Source organism: Myotis myotis, unplaced genomic scaffold (assembly GCF_014108235.1).
Source record: "Myotis myotis isolate mMyoMyo1 unplaced genomic scaffold, mMyoMyo1.p scaffold_m19_p_1, whole genome shotgun sequence".
Lineage (NCBI taxonomy): Eukaryota > Metazoa > Chordata > Mammalia > Chiroptera > Vespertilionidae > Myotis > Myotis myotis.
Genome location: NW_023416313.1, coordinates 189,312,658 through 189,333,281, shown reverse-complemented (window position 1 = coordinate 189,333,281; position 20,624 = coordinate 189,312,658). Strand labels below are relative to the sequence as shown.

Genomic DNA, 20,624 nt, shown 5'->3' with positions numbered 1-20,624 from the left:
TTCTCTAAATAATATGAACTGCACATAGTATAAAACTGTACCCAAGTGCTGCAAGTTAAAGTACCAATCACTCATTAAATCAGGCTAATAATTTCCAAGTCATCTGTTAAGTGTTAGGAATTACTGGTATAATCCTTTATTTGCTGAATCTGTCACAAACTAAGCAATGTCTGAGTTTTTTAAAAGTAACAAACCAAATCTTTCCAATAGCTTCCCCTATTTAATTGAAAGACAAGACAATGGGTAAACTGTGTCTTGATATATATTTTCCATAACATAATATTGTTCAAGGTACATCTCCTATTATCATTTACTAAACTAATGTTGATTAAACTCTATTTTTTAGATAATACTGAGATTTTAATATTCACTATTTCCACCTAAAACCATGGAAATCACTTATTGGACTGTCATATTTAATTACCTAGCTTAATTTTACAAAATTGTGTTTACTTTCAATCTGCCTTGAAAGTAAACATCACATTCCAAGAATCAACACATTAAAAGGATGTTATTACAAGTTAATTATATTCTTCAAATTTACCATCAAATAAGTGTATTTTCATGTAACTTTTTGGAAAATTTAATAGTTTTTTCTCTTGTAATATTTTGCTTTATTTCAAATTTGTTTCTCTAATATTCTCTGCATCTCTATCACAGTTTCCTATATTTGGTTTTATATGTTCCATTGCCTATTAGCTGTCAAATAAATTTACCTGTTTTAGTAATTGAAAATTTCCTTCTTCTAAAACCAAAGAATTAAGAATGGTTAGAATAGCATGTAATAAAGCCAACTCTCTAATAATTTCAAAATTCTATCTCACAATTTTTATTAAAGTGATTATTCAAGTCTTTATATGATTTCTGAACTGTTTGCATTACTAGTACCATAGGCTGCCCGTCCAAAGGCAAATACTTCATTAATTTAATTCTAAGTTCTTAGATATGTTACTTAACTTGGTAGCATAGATTTGATATAAGATAAATATAAAAGTATCAAGAAAAAATGTTTAGTAGCTTACTTGATTTTTTTCTTTTTATGGCATTATGCAGTAACTAAATATAGTAAGACAGCATCAAATGAAAATACCCAAAAGTTTTTCTAGAATTTCAACTAAGACAACTTTTTTCTAACACTAAACTTGCACCATCTGTACAAAATTCATGAAGTTTTCAGATAAAGATTTCTCATTGAGACAATATTTCTTGATTATGACAATAAAGTTTAATATGTCTCATATGTTGTTCCTTCCAACTCCATAAATTCAACAAAACCCATCATCTATCCTCAAGGTCTTAAATAGTGCATGGTAAGTAAATTATTACTTTTTTTTTATTACTACCATTTATTTGTGAAATGGTTGGAGCTATGTCAATAATGACGGAAATTTCACAGCCTTGATTTATGTTTTTTAAAAGTCATTTTCTGATCTCAATAGATATGTTTTGCAACACTCAGGACTAGAACATTACATGGCCATGGTACATTCACATAAATGTATTTTTAAAGTCTTAATAGATACTTTAAGTCAGAAAATTATTTTAAATTTAAATTTAAATTTAAATTTAAATTATATCCTTACTAGCAACTGGTCTGTTCAGTTTTTCTATGTCTTCATGATCTAGTCTTGGTAGCTTGTATGTTTCTAGGAATTTATCCATTTCTTCTAGGTTTACTATTTTGTTGGCATATAATTGTTCATAAAAGTCTCTTATGATCCTTTGTATTTTTGTGGTACCAGTTATGTCTCCTCTTTCATTTCTAATTTGATTTGAGTCCTCTCTTATTTTCTTGGTGAATCTCTATATAGGTTTGCCTATTTTTGTTCATCTTGGTTTCATTGATCTTTTGTATTATTTTTTTTAATCGTATTTATTTCTGCTCTTTGTTACTTCCTTCCTTCCACTAGCTTTGGGCTTCCTTTAGTCTTCTTTTTTCTCATTCCTTAAGGTATAAAGTTAGGTCATTCGTATTTCTATTTTTTGTTGAAGTAAGTTGTGCTCTAGTCTAGAAATAAAAATTATTTGTTTTAGGTTTATAATCCTGTATATTATCAAAAGATATGCTAGGCTGCAGTTTATTACTAATATTTCCTTTTTTTCTTCTAAGATTCGGAAGACCACACTTATGATATCTAAAAGGATAAAACATATCCAAATGGGGAATATGTCATCCATTACCCCCAAGATCCAGGCTAGATGAACAGAGAGATAGTGAGTGCTTCAACTGTAAACCCAACTAACAGCTTACAAAATTAGCTTGAACTAAAGAGCTTACATTTATCTATTATTTATATCACTTCGCACAGTTGCCATTACATTATTCACTGACTGATAAAGAAGACTTTCAATATCTTATCGACCAGGAGAGCCATTCCAGTACAAACAGCTAAAGAGTAACCCTGGTTATACAAATCACACTAAATAGCCCTAATTTCCCTCTAAATTATCATTTTAAGACCACTGATACTTTCCATCCTGAAATATGCCTACTGGAACCAAGTGATATTCAGTTACTTTTTAGAAGTAAAAGTAACCCAAAAAGGAGATTTCCATACAGCACAATCTAAACAAGGAAAATCATGATGAAGAGCTTTCCACAGTAATGTTGCTAAATTTAAACCATGTTGCTTCCCAAATATTTACCTATCAGGCACCATCACCACCACCATCATCATACCATTTACTGATTATGTAAGAGCAAAATAGTTGCCCTGCATCATTAAAACATAAATGAACAAACATAAATAAACTTAAACTCTCGGTCAAATCATGCCATTCTCTTCAATGTTTCCACTCAGAAAAAAATCCAAATTCTCCAACTGCACTCACAAGAACTCCAGATCTGGCTTTTCCTCCTTACACCCTACAGCTAACAGCTCACAGGCCACTTCCTCGGATTCTTCCCTGCCTGCCCAACCTCAACTCCGCACCCCCTTTCGCACAGCACCTTCTTCTTTTCCTTCACTGTGCTTTTTCACAATGTGCAGTTAAACATATACTCACATGATTATTTTCTGTTTGCCTACCTGCTAGACAGTTAGCTCCATGCAGGCATATTTTTTTGACTGTGGTATATCTAATAGCTACCATGATGCCTGGCCATAGAAAGAGCTAGCTAGATAAATATTTGGTGAGTAAATGAACAAATGAATAAATTGCTAAATACCTATGTCTGTGTAACAGAAATGCCAAAAGTAAAACAGGACTTAAGGATTCTGTCTTTTAAAACACATTATGTAATAGGAGAAGTATCTTTGAGCAAATATGTACACAACTAAAGATTACACAGATTACACAACAGTAGCACATATTTGTCATCTTCCTCTGACTTAGCTAGGACACTCACATGCACGGAAAACTAAGAGGTCCCCTTCCCCAAGTGCCACTACCAACAGCAAAGGGGTACTCCCTGTTTTGCCCCCAGACTGTGGGGCAGAGTGATTATGGCAGAGGCAAGAAACAACATAGTCACAAGGCCAAGGGTTCAAATTCTACTAATGGTAACCACATCCTTCTATCTAGCTCTCATGTTTATAACTCCAATCAAAGACGACCCTTTCATTACCAATACTGCATAATCAGAACTTTCAGAGCAGACAAACCACTCTTGATAAGGTCACTCTGATGGAAAATGGGATGAGCAAGAAAAAGACAAGACAAACAATCCACCAGGGCTTGGGAAGGAAGGTACCAGAGAAAGGGAATCTGGGGTGAAGTCAACAACATAAACGGAAAAGCCACATGAGCTAACAACTGAGGCAAGTAAGGACAAGCAAAGGGGCCAGATGTCTTGATGGAATAAGAAGTAAGTGTAAAAACAAGTAGAATGAACTGGAGATTATGATCACTTTCAAGTGTCAATGGGAAAAGTGGAATGGAAGGGGCAGTCACTGAAACTGAGTTAAAGCACTCTGTGAACAATGGATGCCAATGTATGTCTAAACAGGGATTGGGAAGAAAGAAAGATTGGCCTGCATAGGCAGTGAATCACTGAAGTATGCAGGAGAGTGAACTGCAGGTCAGGGAGGTCAGGAGTAGGGTTAGGGCAGCTTAAGTTAATAATGTAGGGTTAAAAAGAAGAGACTGAACTGGAAACAGAGTAAGATCATTTCTAATTCCATGAATGGGAAAAGATGTAAAAAAAAAAAAAGAGTGAAAAGAATATATTGACAGAAACCAGGATTCAGTTAAAGTGAGGCAGTAGGAAGAGCATCTGAAGAAAAAGTTAAATAGATAAGAGATTGTGTCAAGGGGGCCAACAGAGAAAGTGAAAGCTGGAGTGACAGGGCAAACCTGGTCAGGAATGGGAGTCTGAGAGGGAACAGCAGGGAGGGATTTGTGACTAAGGTGCTAGGTTCAGGTAGGATGGAATACTAGGTTTGAGGCCCTCAATCTACAGGCACCAACTGGAATAAGATGCATGAGGGAAATGCAATATGGGGTGTTTGATCAGTTCACAATAAATATGTCTGGTCTACTCATCTCCCTTGGTCATGGTTGACTGCCCTAGACTGGGCCTATCAGATTCTCTTCCCTGAAATCTAAAACCTTTAAAAGAGATAGAAGGTAGTTGGAGTCAAGTCACTTTATAACACCCTTGAAAGAATATCCATGTTAACTACTGTTGATACTCTGGTTTGAACAAAACCTATCAACTTTTCCCCAAATTCTGAGAGCTGTAATCACCTATCCTTTAATAATTTCTCCATTTTTACTTTTTAAGCTGGAATCATTGGTGTTTCTTATCTGATTCAACATGGCTTCTGCCTAGAGCCAACTCTTTCATTTTGTAAATGAGTAAACTGAGGCCCTGAGAATGTATTTTTCCCAGGTTATAAAATGAGAGAAGGTCAAGACCAAAACCCAATTTGCCTACTACTAGTACTGTGGGTGATATTTTTAAACACAGATTTAGAAAGACAACTACCAAAAGATTTATAATCTATAAGACTTCAGGTAAAATGTAGTTATAGATATAAAACGTAACAGCTAAATTGAGCACATGGAGATGAGTAATGAGTAAGAAAGAGCCGATGACCCACCAATAGGACCTAATTTTTATATTCTATCATAATAGGAAACCTGAACAAAGATTTCTATAAAAATTTAAGAAAAATATCTAATACCATTGACTTAATATAAAACCTGAGATTTAAAAAAGTAAATATAACAAAAAAGGTACAGAGTCAGAGGAAGGAAAGATAAATGTGAAACACACAGACAAAATTATAAGGACCACGTCTATAATATAGAATATTTTTGGCACTTATCCCATGCTTAAAAACATCTGTCTTGGTGTCCTTCACCAAATATTCTTGAATTATAAAATGCTTCTCATATTCCTTGACTTTCTCCAATTCTGTTAATATTTCACCTCCTCCATTTCTCAGAATCTTTGTAAGCTGTTTTCCTTTGTTTTCCCTACAAAGTGTCCTTCCCTTCCCCAAATTTTTATTTTATTCCCCCTTCCCTAGCAAAAAATCTTGCCACTAAATATTCATCTTTCCTTTCCTGTTTTCTTGGTGCTTGATACTTACTGTCTAAACATCCCTCATTAATATAAGACAGTATAAATTGGTACATTATAGCAAACTTTTCCAGGTACTGCTTCAGAAACAATCACAGAAGCTTTTTAAATAAAAACATTAACAAAAGTGATCTGTTTCTAAGACTGAGTATAAATACCACATGTTGCTTCCATGAAACCATTCATTCCTCTTTGAAAGTAAAAATGAGAATTAAAGTCTCTTATTTGTTCCAGATGGTCCAAACCCATGATGATAAATTGTACAGCCAGTGACCGATACGAAATATTTCAGATAAATATAATTGTTTTCTAGAAAATGAAACTATATTATACACTAAAGAATTTCTTTAATTAAAAGAAAAGCTGTCATAAACCTAACAGGTAGAATATATCAACCAAAATGTAAACTGAGATTTTTGTCCCACTTATATATCAGAGAACATATAAAATAATCCTAAAAATTAACACTTTATTCACTTGAAATTTATGAGAAGACATATGTGTAGTAGACAACTTACAGCAGCGGTTCTCAACCTGTGGGTCGCGACCCCTTTGGCGGTCGAACGACCCTTTCACAGGGGTCGCCTAAGACCATCCTGCATATCAGATATTTACTTTATGATTCATAACAGTAGCAACATTACAGTTATGAAGTAGCAACGAAAATAATTTTATCGTTGGGTCACAACATGAGGAAATGTATTTAAAGGGCCAGAAGATTGAGAACCACTGTCTTACAGCCTTTAGCTCTGTGTACTTCCAACCTTTCTAAAAATTACACAAATTCAATTTCACATACACATAGATTACATGAAAATACCCACTACTCAATAGAAGGAAAATAACAAATCTTGATGTTGTTTATACCAAGATTTAATAAAAAACACTCTGTAGAATAAAGAATATAATTTAATTTTCAACTATTCTAAATTGATATATGCTAGCTTCACTATAACCTAAAACAGAGATTTATACTGAGATGGGCAGGAGGGATTTTCTCAACCCACCCCCAGAGGACATGTGGCAAGTCTTCAGACATTTTTGTTTTTCACAACGTTGGTGGCAGTTGGCAGTGGCTTGAGACTGATGTGCTGTGGGCATCTAGTGAATCAAGGGATGCTCCTAAATATCTTATAATGCATAAGACAGCCCTTCACAACCAAAAGTTATCCAGTCTCAAATGGTTGAGAAACACTGTCCTACAGAGAAATAAAATGAAAAGGACAAGGAATAACAAGGAATCACCAGGAGGCAGTCTGCTGAGCTCTTCCTAGCAGTGAAGGAGCCACCACCTACCTTGGATGCCTGTGGCGTGGATATCACGTGGACCGTGCTGGGTTTGACTCCATTAGCTTTGGGTCGTTTATAGAGGGCAAATCTACTTTTCCTCCGGCCTCTGTCTCCATTGGGTAAAGCACCATTGTACCTATAAACAAAGATGAAAGAGTTCACTTATTTAAAGATTTTTTTTAAAGTTTTAAGAAGGAAAGTTAGATGGAATAAGGGAAAAGATAGGAATGGTCATAAAGAATTGCCCACTAAATACCCCACAAAAGGAAATGGCTGCAAACAGACATCAGCTATAATGAAATTCAAATCACTTCCAGAAACTTAATTTAGGAGTGATGTACAATGTAATTATAGGTTTTATATTCTATAAAGTAAGACTCTTCAAATCTTTTTGTAAGGAGACAGAGTATAAATAAGCAAATGAGAATTCTACAGAGACTGTATTAGTGCTGTCTCAATTCAGCCAGCATCGTTGAATGGACCCCAGAGAAACACTCAAGAAATATTTCTAAATGAACTAGTTAGAAAATAGCATACTAATTAAACCTCACCTCTCACTCCCAAAACATGTTAATGTCTGTAGGATCTTTATTTGTAAGAAGACCAAATTTAGTTACTTGCATTCTTGTAAGTTCTAAATTCTCTACCCTCATTCCCATTTCTATTTGAACCTTATGCTGTCAGGTTATCCAAGAAATAGCTTGCAAAAATTAAACATAAGGCCCATAAAGCGATCCAAAGTAAAAAAAGATGAGTTTTAGTCCACAAACTGCCCAATAACTTTAAAAGTCACCTGGAAAACATCTGATGTCCTTAAGCAGATTTCCTGTATTAACTAGAGGCCTGGTGCACGAAAATCTGTGCACTCGGCAGGGGAGGGTGTCCCTCAGCACGGCCTACACCCTCTCATAGTCTGGGAGCCCTCAGGGGGTGCCCTACTGATGGCTTAGGCCCACCTCTGTAGGAGGCAACCAGGCGGGCCAATCAGTGAACAGCGCTGCCCCAATCACCCCACCGCTGCCGGCCTCCCTCTGTGGGAGGTGACCGAGCGGCCGACCAGGGGATGGCACCAGAAGGCACAGCCCGCCTCACCCCCCCATCACCCCTCCACCACCACTGGTAGCTGCCGTCTCCACCTCCTTCGCCATCCTCCCTCTTCCTGCTGGCACAGGCCTTGGCTGGCATGGTGCCGCCTGCTCACCGGCCCCACCCCTCACCGACTGGTCATTCCGCTGTTTGGTCAATTTGCATATTACGCTTTTATCATGCAGGACTAGAGGCCCAGTGCACGAAATTTGTGCAGGGGGGGGGGGGCGGTCCCTCAGCCTGCCCTGCACCCTCTCCAATCCAGGACCCCTCGGGGATTGTCTCACTGCCGGTTTAGGCATCGGGCCTAAACAGGCAGTCAAACAACCCTCTCGCAATCTGGGACCGCTGGCTCCTAACCACTCATGTTCCTGCCTGCCTGCCTGATTACCCCTAACCCCTCTGCCTGCCGACCTGATTACCCCTAACTGCCATCCGCTGCCAGCCTGATTGCCCCTAACTGCTCCCCTGCTGGCCTGATCGCCCCTAACCACCACTGCCTCAGCCCCCACCATTGTGGCTTTGTCTGGAGGGAGGACTGGATGACCGGAAGATGTCTGGTTGACCCGGTCTAATTAGCATATTACCCTTTTATTAGTACAGATTCCTTAAGATAATACCAGTGTTTAAAATAAATGCAGAATTGCCCATCAAGCATGGCTCAGTGGTTGAGCATTGACCTATAAACCAGGAGGTCATGGGTTCGATTCCTGGTCAGGGCACTTGCCCAGGTTGTGGGCTCGATCCCTGGTAGGGGGCTTGCAGGAGACAGCTAATCAGTGATTCTCTCTCATCATTGATGTTTCTATCTCTCCCTCTCCCTTCCTCTCTGAAATCAATAAAAATATATTTTAAAAAAAAGACAGCAGCCAACACAATAACTGTCTGGTGTGAGTAAATCAAAATAAAAAATAAATAAATGCAGGATTGAAGGCAGCGTTTCTGTTTTCAACTGTATTTTCTAACTCTAAAGTAACCAGCCTATGGATGAGGACAGTGGGGGGGTGGGGGGGGAGTAAGTGTAGGGGGTGGGGTGGGAACCGGGTGGAGGGGGGCTATGGGAGGAAAAAGAGGAACAACTGTAATAATCTGAACAATAAAGATTTATTTAAAGAAGAAAAAAGAAAAGAAAACAGATGGCTCCTCTCTGCCTCCGTAGGTTTACCTAAAATCAGATAAGCAGACCGTAGTTCTTTTTAGTGTTTGCGAGGGCTCCAGCAGGACCTGAAGGAGCCCTCCCCACCCCCAGCAGACTTGTGCTGTGTTAGCTGGAGATAAAGAGTGTGGTGCTGATATTTGTAATCACTGTCCTTTGAAATACTGAATTAAGAAGTAGTTTACCTGATCCCCCCCACCCCCCAAATATCACACTTCATTAAATTGATTTGTAATTATTCCTGGAATTTAAACAAACAAACAAACAAAACAAAATAAATTAAAATAAATTAAAATAAAATAATAAAATAAATTAAAATAAAATAAAATAAAATAAAATAAAATAAATAAAATAAATAAAATAAAATAAAATAAATAAAATAAAATAAAATAAAATAAAATAAATAAAATAAAATAAATAAAATAAATAAAATAAAATAAAATAAAAAATAAAATAAAATAAAATAAAATAAAATAAAATAAAATAAATAAAATAAAATAAAATAAATAAAATAAATAAAATAATAAAATAAAATAAAATAAATAAAATAAAATAAAATAAAATAAATTAACCGACCTTTGTGTGTTCCAATCGCTGTCTCAAGTTGCCACACTGACATGACAATTCTCTACCTCTACCTTGGAAATTCTTTTCCAGAAGAGAATCCAAAGAAGGTCACATTTACTTGAGTAAGTATGACAGCTCCTCGGTTCCTTCCGAGCCACAGAGGCAGGGGCAGCACCTCTGGTGGCTTGTCTCTGTCTTAACTCTCTTGCCTTTGCCACTTGTCCACTCACACCCAAAAGAAGGGCATGGTGGCCAGTATGGCAGAGAGGGGACATGAGGACCACTGAGAACAGTAAAGGTTAAAATCAAGTGGTTTTGTTTCTATGTTTTACAACTGGGTAGCTAAAGTATGACAATGGATTTTAATTTTCACCAGAAGTTATTCCTGCTGTGTTTTAATATTACCATTTCCATCACAAAGGAATGTCAGCTACATAAAAATGTGTCTAGAATACAGAGATAATTTATTTCAAGCCTGTTCATATCCTTTTTCTGATGCAAGATCAGAACAGTGTACATTATTTTTAAAACATATGTGTGATTAGTATAATGAACATATCCATGAGTAAACAACCATTAAAAACCCACTTTGTTTTAATATTTTTCCATATCACTTAAATCGAGATGAACATTCTGTATTAAGAAGAAAGAATGAATCAATTAAAGCCAGGACTCTAAACAATGCAGAGGAAATTTTCACCACTGTAGCCTAGAGGCAACTGGTACCAGATCTGGTCAGATTTCCTGCGCGCGCATGCGCGCGCACACACACACACACACACACACACACACACACACACACACACACGTTTCCCTAGCTCTTTGATGCATCTTCCTCTCAACTATCCTCTGGTCAAAAGGATCTATCCTAATAAGAGTATGGCACACACGTTTTAGTGATCTGCTCGCAACAACACTATCCCTTCACTGCCTAAGGTGAGCCCTAACACCTTTTGTGAATGAAATGGCTGGGCCAGGACTCTCCGCCCTGCCCTGGCTGGAGGTGGACATCTGGCCCAAGCTGGCCAATGACATCCTTATCCTGGAAAACACAAAAATGAGACAGACATCCAGCCCATCTATGTGGATGGTTAGAGCTGTATAATATAAGCAGGGGAGCCATGGGGATGTCACAATCTGTTATGTCCATGAAGAAGCAGAGAAAAGTGAGGGATGAAGCAGACGAACAGAGACAAGTGGCAAACAAAGATGAAGAGAGAGGATCCTTTAGGGCTTCCATTGGCCCAGATATACTCTGACCCTTGTTCATAAAATTCTTTTTAGTTTCAGCTAAGTCAAATGGGTTTCTGTTACTTACCTATTATAAAGGGAATAACACAAAAACCAGAAATGTCAACCTTAACCTATGAAGAGATATTTTAACTTAAATTGCCTGAGCACAGATGCAGATATTGCAGGTTAAGTGATATGCCCGTCTACTTATACTGACTACTTACTTAGTACATTTAGGTCAGTGAAAAATGCTATTGGAAATAACTAAGATAGCAGTGAAAAACCAGAGTTAAGAGACAAGTTTCTACTTAGGATAAGCGACATGGTCATTCATTCAACATTTATAATGCCAAGTACTAGGGCTACAACAATGAACATCAGCTTCCCTGTCATTACAAAACTCTCCGCTAAAAGCAAAGAAAGGCACAAAACCAAGTGTAATAAAAACACTTATGTAAGTGCATTCATCATTTTATGCACTAGTAGCAACAAGTAGTAAGGAAGGCTTTACTAAGAGACACTGCTTGAACTATCTTGAACTCTGAACAAAACTAAATGTGGGAAACAGTGTATACAAAGGCAAGGAGGACTATAGGTAATTCAGTACTGCCAGAGCATTAAGTTCAAGAGGAAAGGAAACAATGGGAAAGGAGGATAAAGGGGCCAGGTTATAACACCTGGTACTCCATGATAAGGGGCATACCCTCAGAGGAATGGGGAACCTGGTAAGATTAAAATGATTGGATATACAATGAGTTCTCACATAATGTTGTTAAATAGGTTTTGCAACTAAAAGCAAAATGACACATAATGAAACCAATTTCACTATAGGCTAATTAATATAAACAAAAGTTAAGTTCCTATGGTATCTCATCTACACTAATAAAGGAGAAACATGGTAATTGGAGTATGACCGCTACCCTTTTCACTGGCTAATCAGCAAGATATGCAAATTAACTGTCAGCCAAGATGGCGGCAGGCAGCCAGGCAGCTTGAAACTAACATGAGGCTTGGTTGCCTCAGTGACGGAGGAAACCAACGTTCCCCGCCTGCGGCTGCAGGCCTCTGAGCAGGCAGTTTAAGAAACTCTGTAACAAATACCACTGGACTTCAGCCAGCAGATTCGCAACATTGTAAGTAAAGGCCAGAAACCTACTTTCAGCCGCGGAGGCCTAAGAGCTGGAGCCAAGCCTCAAGCTAAAGCTGGCCCAGAATAAAAAAAAAAAGAAAAGAAAAAAAGGAGCAGTTGGGAGCTTCAGTCAGCCCCAGCCTGAAAACAGTCCTCAGCCCCTTACCCAGACTGGCCAGGCACCCCAGTGGGGACCCCCACCCTGAAGGGTGTGTGACCAGCTGCAAACAGCCATCATCCCCTCACCCAGGCTGGCCAGGCACCCCAGTGGGGACCCCCACCCTGATCCAGGACACCCTTCAGGGCAAACCAGCCGGCACCCAACCGTGCACCAGGCCTCTATTCTATATAGTAAAAGGGTAATATGCCTCCCGGCACCGGGATCAGCGTGACAGGGGGCAGCGCCCAAACCCCCTGATTGCCCTGCGGCTGTGTGTGTGACAGCGGGTGGGGCCACAACCTCCCTATCCGCCCTGCTCTGTTCATGACAGGGGAAGGCTCCCCAACCCCCTGATCGGCCCTGCTCTGTGCCTGATAGGGGGAAGCTCCCCAACCCCCCCACCCCCCACGGGCCCTGCTCTGTGTGTGACGGGGTAGAGCCATAACCTCCCCATCGGCCCTGCCCTGAGTGTGAGAGTGGTGGCGCCCCAACCCCCTGATCGGCCCTGCTCTGTGGGTGATAGAGGGCGGTGCCCCAACCCCCTGATTGGCCCTGCTCTGTGCGTGACCGAGGGTGGCGCCGCAACCTCTCTATCGACCCTGCCTTGAGTGTGACAGGGGGCGGTGCCCCAACCCCCCAATCGGCCCTACCCTGATCGTGACTGAGGGTGGCATCACAACCTCCCAATCTCCCTGCTCTGTGCATGACAGGGGGCAGCACCCCAACTCCCCAATCCGCCCTGCTCTGTGCATGACAGGGTGCGGCGCCCCAACTCCCCAATCGGCCCTGCTCTGAGCCCGACCAGGGGCTGCACCTAGGGATTGGGTCTGCCCTCTGCCACCCGGGAGCAGGCCTAAGCCAGCAGGTCGTTATCTCCTGAGGGGTCCCAGACTGCGAGAGGGCACAGGCCGGGCTGAGGGATCCCCTCTCCCCCCCGAGTGCACAAATTTTTGTGCACCGGGCCTCTAGTCTATAATAATAAAAGCGTAATATGGTAATTAGCCAAACGACCTTCTCGACGTCATTCTGGATGTCCTTCTGGACAAAGCCACCGTGGCGGGGGCCGAGGCAGAGGCGGTTAGGGGCGATCAGGCAAGCAGGCAAGCAGTTAGGGACAATCAGGCAGGCAGGTGAGCAGTTAGGGGCGGTCCGGCAGGCAGGCGAGTAGTTAGGAGCCAGCGGTCTGGGATTGTGAGAGGGATGTCGGACTGCCGGTTTAGGCCCGATCCCTGCGGCAGCCGAACGTCCCCCAAGGGGGTCCCAGATTGAGAGAAGGTATAGGCCGGGCTGAGGGCCCCCCCCCCATGCATGAATTTCGTGCACCAGGCCTCTAATCAACATTGTAATGAAACTAGTGGCCTAGTGCACGAATTTGTGCACATTGAAATTAATTAGAAAAAATATTTTAATATCACTATTCACCCTTTTTCTATAACAGAAGTGTCAATCAAATTCATGATTGACAATGACAGATGAAAACACACGTGTGATTGGCACCAGCAAGAGCTTCATATGTATCGCACATGCATTAGTCAACTTAGCCTTTCATATATATGGGATAAACTTGCTTAATTAGACCTGCTTTCTGATTTAGCTAAACTTTTTCCAGCCCAGTGAAGCACCCCAACTTCTCTTTCAGGTAACTGTCAGCAACACAGCAGTAAATATCAACACAACGCAGATTATTATTGTAGATCCTGAAGGGAGAACGAAGGGTAAAATATTTAACTGCAGCAGTGTTTGACTATATTCTGGGCAGTGAGAAAACCTGAAGTTATTTTCAAAAGAAAATAGGATTCCAGTAAGTCTCCTATCTACCTACTTCAGAACTTCTGTGAGTATCAAATGAGATGAGGCATGGGAAAACACTTCACAGATATTTGGTTAAAATGTAAATGTTTCCACCTGGCTATAAAGCAAGTCATGTTCCTGGGCTGAAGAAACTGCAAGGAGGAAGTTGCTAGGGAGAGAAAGCCAGGAAGTCGGGAGTTGCTACGTGACGTCATTACCCAGCACCCACAGCAACCATTTTCGGGCCGGCCATAGGTTTTCAGCAGCGTTGGCTGTGATTTGGTGGCTGTCACTCCAGGGTGGTGGCAGGGCCTGTGTCCACTTGGGAGAAGCTGAGTGTTGCACGTGTTGCTACATCGGCCAGGTCCATGCTGCTGCTTCTCGGTAAATGGCAAGTGTGTGTCATGGCAGCTCCTGGTGGTCAGTGTGTGTCATAGCGACCAGTTGGACAGTGGGAAGGACACTTAGCATATTAGCCTTCTATATACATACACACACACACACACACACACACACACACTAGTGGCCCAGTGCACGAAATTCATGCACAGTAAAAGGGAATTAGAGGATATATTTTAATATTGCTATTTGCCCTTTCTCTATAGTAGAAGTGTCAGAGATGAAAGAAAATTAGTAAAATGTATATGAAAATCTTTCTCCTGTCAGAGTCTGGGGCATGCCGCGGGACCCAGAGTCAAGTCCCTGCCCACCCATGTGCACCTCAAAATTGCGCAAGACCCAGACCCAGACCCGACCAACCCCACCCCCATCAAGCCCTGCCGGGGGGCGGGGGGAAGGGGGCGCAGCCTCAGGTCCCCTGTCAAGCCCCACCAGGTGGGGGGGCGCAGCCTCTGGTCCCCCATCAAGACCCGCTGGGTGGGGGATGCAGCCTCAGGTCCTCCGGCCCAGCACCAGGGCAAGGGGTGCGACCTGAGGTCCCCTATCAAGCCCCACTGGGCCAGGGGTGTGGCCTCAGGTCTCCTGGCCCAGCACCAGGGCAGGGGGTGTGGCCTGAGGTCTCCGGCCCGGTGCCGGGGGGGCACAGCCTGAGGTCCCCCGTCCCAACCTAGCACCACGCAGCCTCAGGTCCCTGCTCATCACTCATTATGGCTCATTTTGGGAACCCCGCCTCTGCTGTGGGCGTGGCCATCTTGTGTTATGGGAACCCTTCCTCCGCTGTGGGTACAGCCATCTTGTGACAGCATGACAGAGTAAGGGTCAATTTGCATATTACCTCTTTATTATATAGGATAGATAGATGACTCTGTTGAACAATAGTATTCAAAGACTGCTGTATAAAGTAGCTCCAGCCCAGTGCAGACAATTAGCGACCAGAAGATCAGGTGGGGAGAGCTATCATAGCCACAGGAGCAGTACAGTAGCCTGAATAGTAGCCTCCAGACTTATGTCCATGTCCCAGACAGGTGAATGTGACCTTATCTGGAAAAAACAGTCTTTGCAGATGCAGTTAAAAGACGGATCCCAGAATGAAACCATCCTGGATTACAGGTGGGCCTTAAATCCAAAGACAAATGTCTTTATGAGAGACACACAGTGGAGACACACACAGGGAGAGGGAGGAGAAAACTGTGTGAAGATGGAGGCAGAGACTGGAGTTGGCAGTCACAAGCCTAGGAATGCCTGGAGCCATCAGGGCAGGAGGAGGCAAAGAAGGCTCCTCCCCTAAGGCCATCAGAGGTAGCACGGTCCTACCAACACCTGGATTCCAGACATGAGGCCTCCAAAACAGTGAGAGAATAAATCAGTATTTTAAGCCACCATGTTGGTGGTAATTTGTTGTGGCAGCTACAGGAAACTCTACAGGCCTAACCCGAAGCAGTGATGGTGGAAATGAGAAAAAATTTAGAGTGTTCTCAATGGTAGGAGAACATCATAATCACCAGGGACGCTTTATAAAAATAGGAATGCCTGAGTCTCAGGAGATTCTGATTCAGTATTTCTGGGACAGGGCTCCAGGTGTGCACAATGTAAAAGGTCCACAGGTGATGCTTGCTTGCAGCCACAGTCAAGAACCTTGATTTTAATGGCAAAAATCAATAGTACTTGGTGACTTGTTTAGCTACACAGAGCAAGGGACAGAGAAAGGGGATGTCATATAGGCTTCTGACCTAGGCCAGGGTGACAGCATCAATTAAAGAGGACTGGGAATTACAGGGACATCTAGGGGAAGGCATGTAGGAGAGGAGGCAACAAAGGTTACAGACTTGGGTGCTTTCACCATACAAGTGTCAGTTAACATCGTGAGAGTAGATGAAATTAAATAAGTAAAGAAGGCAAGGACAGATACTGGAAATAAAACCATTTAAAGAAAGAATCCCATCTTAGTCACAGGCAGAAGGATGAGGACCAGAGAAAGTTGTATCGCCAAAGACAAGAGAGAATTTCAACAGCGTTAATCAGTTAGTAGAACAAAAATGCACAAATATGATTTGGAAAAGACCAGAACATTGGTCACCTCACCCATCTTCAAAGCACACAATCAAAGTTAAAAATAAGCAAGCCCACTCTGGCTGGACTGCTCAGTTGGTTGAAGCAGCATCCCACACAGGTTGTGGGTTCAATCCCCGATCAGGGCACATACCTAGGTTTTGAGTTCCATTCCTGGTCGGGGCGTGTACAGGAAGCATCTGATCAATGTTTCTCTCTCACAACAATTTCTCTCCCTCCTTCTCTTTCTCCCTCCCTCCCTTCCAATCTAATCTAAAAATCAATAAAAACTTTATTCTTGGGTGAGGATTAAAAAAAAAGCAATCCCCTCCAACTGTCAGTCTTACTCTGATCACCATCCCACTTCCATCTTTTCCTCACAGCCAAGAATCTTGGAAGAGTACTTCACACTGAATATCCCACTTCCAATACTTGTTGAATCTTCAATCCACTACTGCTTGATCTTTGCCTCAAAATCTGAAAGTGCACCTGGTCATGTGTCATGCACCTTCCACTCCATCTGACTGTCTCTCCTGAAAGTCCACCAGTGGCTCTCCCATCAAGGAACACAGTGTGGTAAATCAAAGATAAGTAAATTCCCATTACTTATTCCACTGAGAAGTGAGTCTAAGCCCCCTCCTTAAACCTGGGCTGGCCATAGTGACTTGTTTACCACCAGGATGGGGAGGAAATGAAGGTCGGAGATTTCCAAAGCCTGGTCTGAAAAAGCTTGCAGTTTCCGCCTGGGTCTCCTGGAGCTTTGAGCTGCCATGTAAGAAACCTGGGACCTCCATGCTGAGGAGGAAACGCACAGGGACTCCAGTTGGAAGTCCCAGCTGTACCTCCCAACCACCCTAAGGTACCAGTTGTGCACTTGAAGCCATGTTGGACCCTCCAGACCAGCCATTCCATCAGCTGTCTTCCACCAAGTGACATCAGTTGATACCATGTGGGACAGAAGAATTGCCCAGCTGAATACTGTCCAAATTCCTTACCCACAGAATCAGTAAATAAAATGGTTGTTGTTTCAAGCCACTCAGCTTGGCGTAGCTGGTTACACAGTAATAGATGTCTGGAACAAGCCCAACCCTTCAGCACAGTATCCCTCTCCCTGCTTCAGTCTCTCCTTCCTCCCTGACCCAATTCCAGTGAAGCACTGTCTCCTCCTGAACTTCAGAGTCTTCCCTCCCCCTCTTGCCTCCCCATCAGCCCCTCTCCCCCCTAGAAAATGGAGAGCCCATCTCCAGCACCTAGCACAGTGCATGGGGCACACGGCAGGCACTAAAACCCTCCAGAGGTTCTCAACCTGTGTGTCGCGAACAATGAAAATACATCCCGCATATCAGATATTTATATTACGATTCATAACAGTAGCAAAATTACAGTTATGAAGTAGCAACGAAAATAATTTTATGGTTGGGGGTCACCACAACATGAGGAACTGTATTAAAGGGTCGCAGCATTAGAAAGGTTGAGAACCACTGCGAGTCTAAACCAACTACATGATGGGACAGAAGGACTGTCTTTTGTATAGCAGAGTAGAGCCCAGACACGAAAATAAGATTCTGCATACCAAGGCAAAAGGTTATTATTCTACAAAAAATCAGAATGTTTCCTGGCCTGGCAAGCTGTCCAGTCAGTAGGATTGTAGAAACAAGATTTCCAAGTGCTGCCGACACACCTGTTTCAGCTGCTGAACAGGGGTACCTTGATTCAACCCCACAAGTTGCCTTTCAAGCTTCACAGTTAAAAATAAATCTGGAGACTTGTTTAGTAAATGTGTAATGAAAATTTAACTATTCATATAGGCAAAGCAAATAGTTGGTCATCATAATAAAGGTACTTGGAAGCTGCAAAGGATAAGGAAAACCCTGTGTAAGAAACCTCAGAATAATAAAGGGTTTTTCTTGGATGAAAATTCAGAGTTCACGTATTAAGGTTTTTTAATAGCATTTGCTATGCATTTACTATGTACCAATAAGCCCTGAGATATTACTACTCCTAGTGGACAGATAGAAGGCTTGAATGGTTGAACACACAAATTTGAACTAGGACAGGGCAGACGGGACCCAAATCCACACCTGGTTTTGTCTGATTCCAAATATCTCTTTCCAGTAGATGACACTGACAATTTTTAAATTCAAGGAGTTTCTTGGAATACAACACCGAGTCTTGAAAGGATGTCTGCCATCTAAAAGTGCATTTGTCAAAATAAAATTTTCTATAGGAAACAACAGCAAGAGAGAGGATGCCGGGAGGCTCCCAGTCACAACTTGGAGGCGTCACATTTGATGTTAACCAGCCTGAATACACAGAGCAGCACCCACGTGGCCTTGGGAGAGAGAATGTGGGCTACATTGAAGAGGCATCATCACCGCCAAATGATCCTGCTCCACGGGCAGCCTGCTTCTCATTACTGACTGAAGGCTCTGCCCTCCGTCGAAAGCAACGTCTTGTCACAGATAAGTCACAAGCAACTATTGTAACCAAAGTAGACTGCACTGCAGATGAACAGACCAGTGACATTAGAGACCAGAGACTCAAGGCTGGGCAGAGTTTGATAAACCCCTGAAACGTGGCATCTGTCTTCAGGGAGCACAACTAACTCATCACAATAGTGAATGCACGACTGCAACTGTGTCTAAGAAAATGCACAGAAACCAGTACGTTCCTGGCACTGGCAGTACATCATTGTAATCCCACCTACAAGACCGGTACACGAATTCATGCACGTTGAAAGGAAATTAATTAGAAAAAACGTTTTAATATCACTATTTGCCATTTCTCTACAATAGAAGTGTCAACCAAATTCACAATCTACAATGACAGATCGAAACACACATGTACTATTGGCGCCAACAAGAGCTTTATATATATAGACTTGCTTAATTAGACCTGCTTTCTGATTTAGCTAAACTTTTTCCAGCCCAGTGAAGCACCCCAACTTCTCTTTCAGGTAACTGTCAGCAACACAGCAGTAAATATCAACATGAAGCAAATTATTATTGTAGATTACGCAGGGAGAACAAAGGGTAAAAAATATTTAACTGCAGCAGTGTTTGACTATATTCTGCGCAGTGAGAAAACCTGAAGTTATTTTCAAGGTCCACCATTTCTTACTTCTTTTCAGTCAAGTTAAGTTTCTAAGCTTTCTAAATCTCTGTTTCCCAACTAATGAAAATAGGATTCCACCGAGTCTCCTATCTACCCTCTCCAGGACTTCTGTGAGGATCAAATGAGATGAGGCATGGAAAACACTTCACAGACATTTGGTTAAAGTGTAAAATGTTTCCACCTGGCTATAAAGCAAGTAGTGTTCCTGGGCTGAGGAAACTCCAAGGAGGCTAGTCACTAGGGAAAGGAAGCCAGGCATTGCTACGTGACATCATTAACCGGCGCCCACAGCCACAGTTTCCAGGCTAGGCTGGGCTGGGCTGTGGGCCGCATTTTGTACCATGGGGTCTCGGCAGCACTGGCTGCGATTTGGTCAGCTGTTGCTCCGGGATGGTGGCAGGGCCTGTGTCCCACTTAAGGGAAACTGAATGTTGCTTTATGGGTGCCAGGTCCGTGGTGCCATTTCTCTGTAAATGGCCAGTGTGTGTCACGGCAGCTCCTGGATTGAGCATCTGCCCCCTGGTGGTCAGTGCGCATCATAGCAACTGGTTGGACGGACACTCAGCATATTAGCCTTTTATTATATAGGATACCTTATTAGTTAACCTCTCTTCCACATCTGGACTTGCCCTGTGCCTGAATGAACTTTACATATAAAGCCCTGGGACATAATATTTATTTCCCTGTGCCTAGCAAATGCTGCATCTTATAGGGTTTCATAAAATAAATAATAGTCTGTCATTTCTAGCCAAAGAATTAATGATGGCAGCACCATAACAGTCTATGCCCTCTGATGATAACCTGCCTTTTAAACATCAATTCATTCAGAAAATCTTCCTAGGCTTGGCATTAAAATGAAAATTCTCAATGTCCCATTTCTGCTTGGCAAAGGTCTTTGTTCCAAGTAACTACTTAAGATCTAGTGAATATGAAAATCTATATATTCATTCGAAACACATCAAATGAAGTGCCTCAGGTGAATTAGGCCACAAGGGCTTGGGGGAAAGTGCCAAAGGATACAAAAAGATACCTTGTCTCTTAATGACTCAATCAAGTGGAGAAGGCAGACAAGGTAACACAACTCTAAAACACTGATAACTGCTCATGAACGTGAGTAACA

At 41.9% G+C, this 20,624-nt stretch overlaps 1 protein-coding gene across 3 annotated transcripts in view; it reads right to left on the bottom strand.

Annotated features, from left to right (window-relative positions):
• PELI2 (pellino E3 ubiquitin protein ligase family member 2) overlaps window positions 1-20,624 on the bottom strand; it is a 184,660-nt gene that overhangs the window by 110,834 nt on the left and 53,202 nt on the right. For 2 of the 3 annotated variants that reach the window (XM_036308267.1, XM_036308258.1), the window contains exon 2: window positions 6,827-6,956. In XM_036308267.1, coding sequence (XP_036164160.1) covers window positions 6,827-6,956 — 130 coding nt within the window. Of the gene's footprint in view, window positions 1-6,826; window positions 6,957-14,160; window positions 14,357-20,624 lie in introns of all 3 variants that reach the window. The other variant, XM_036308275.1, reaches the window with a different exon arrangement.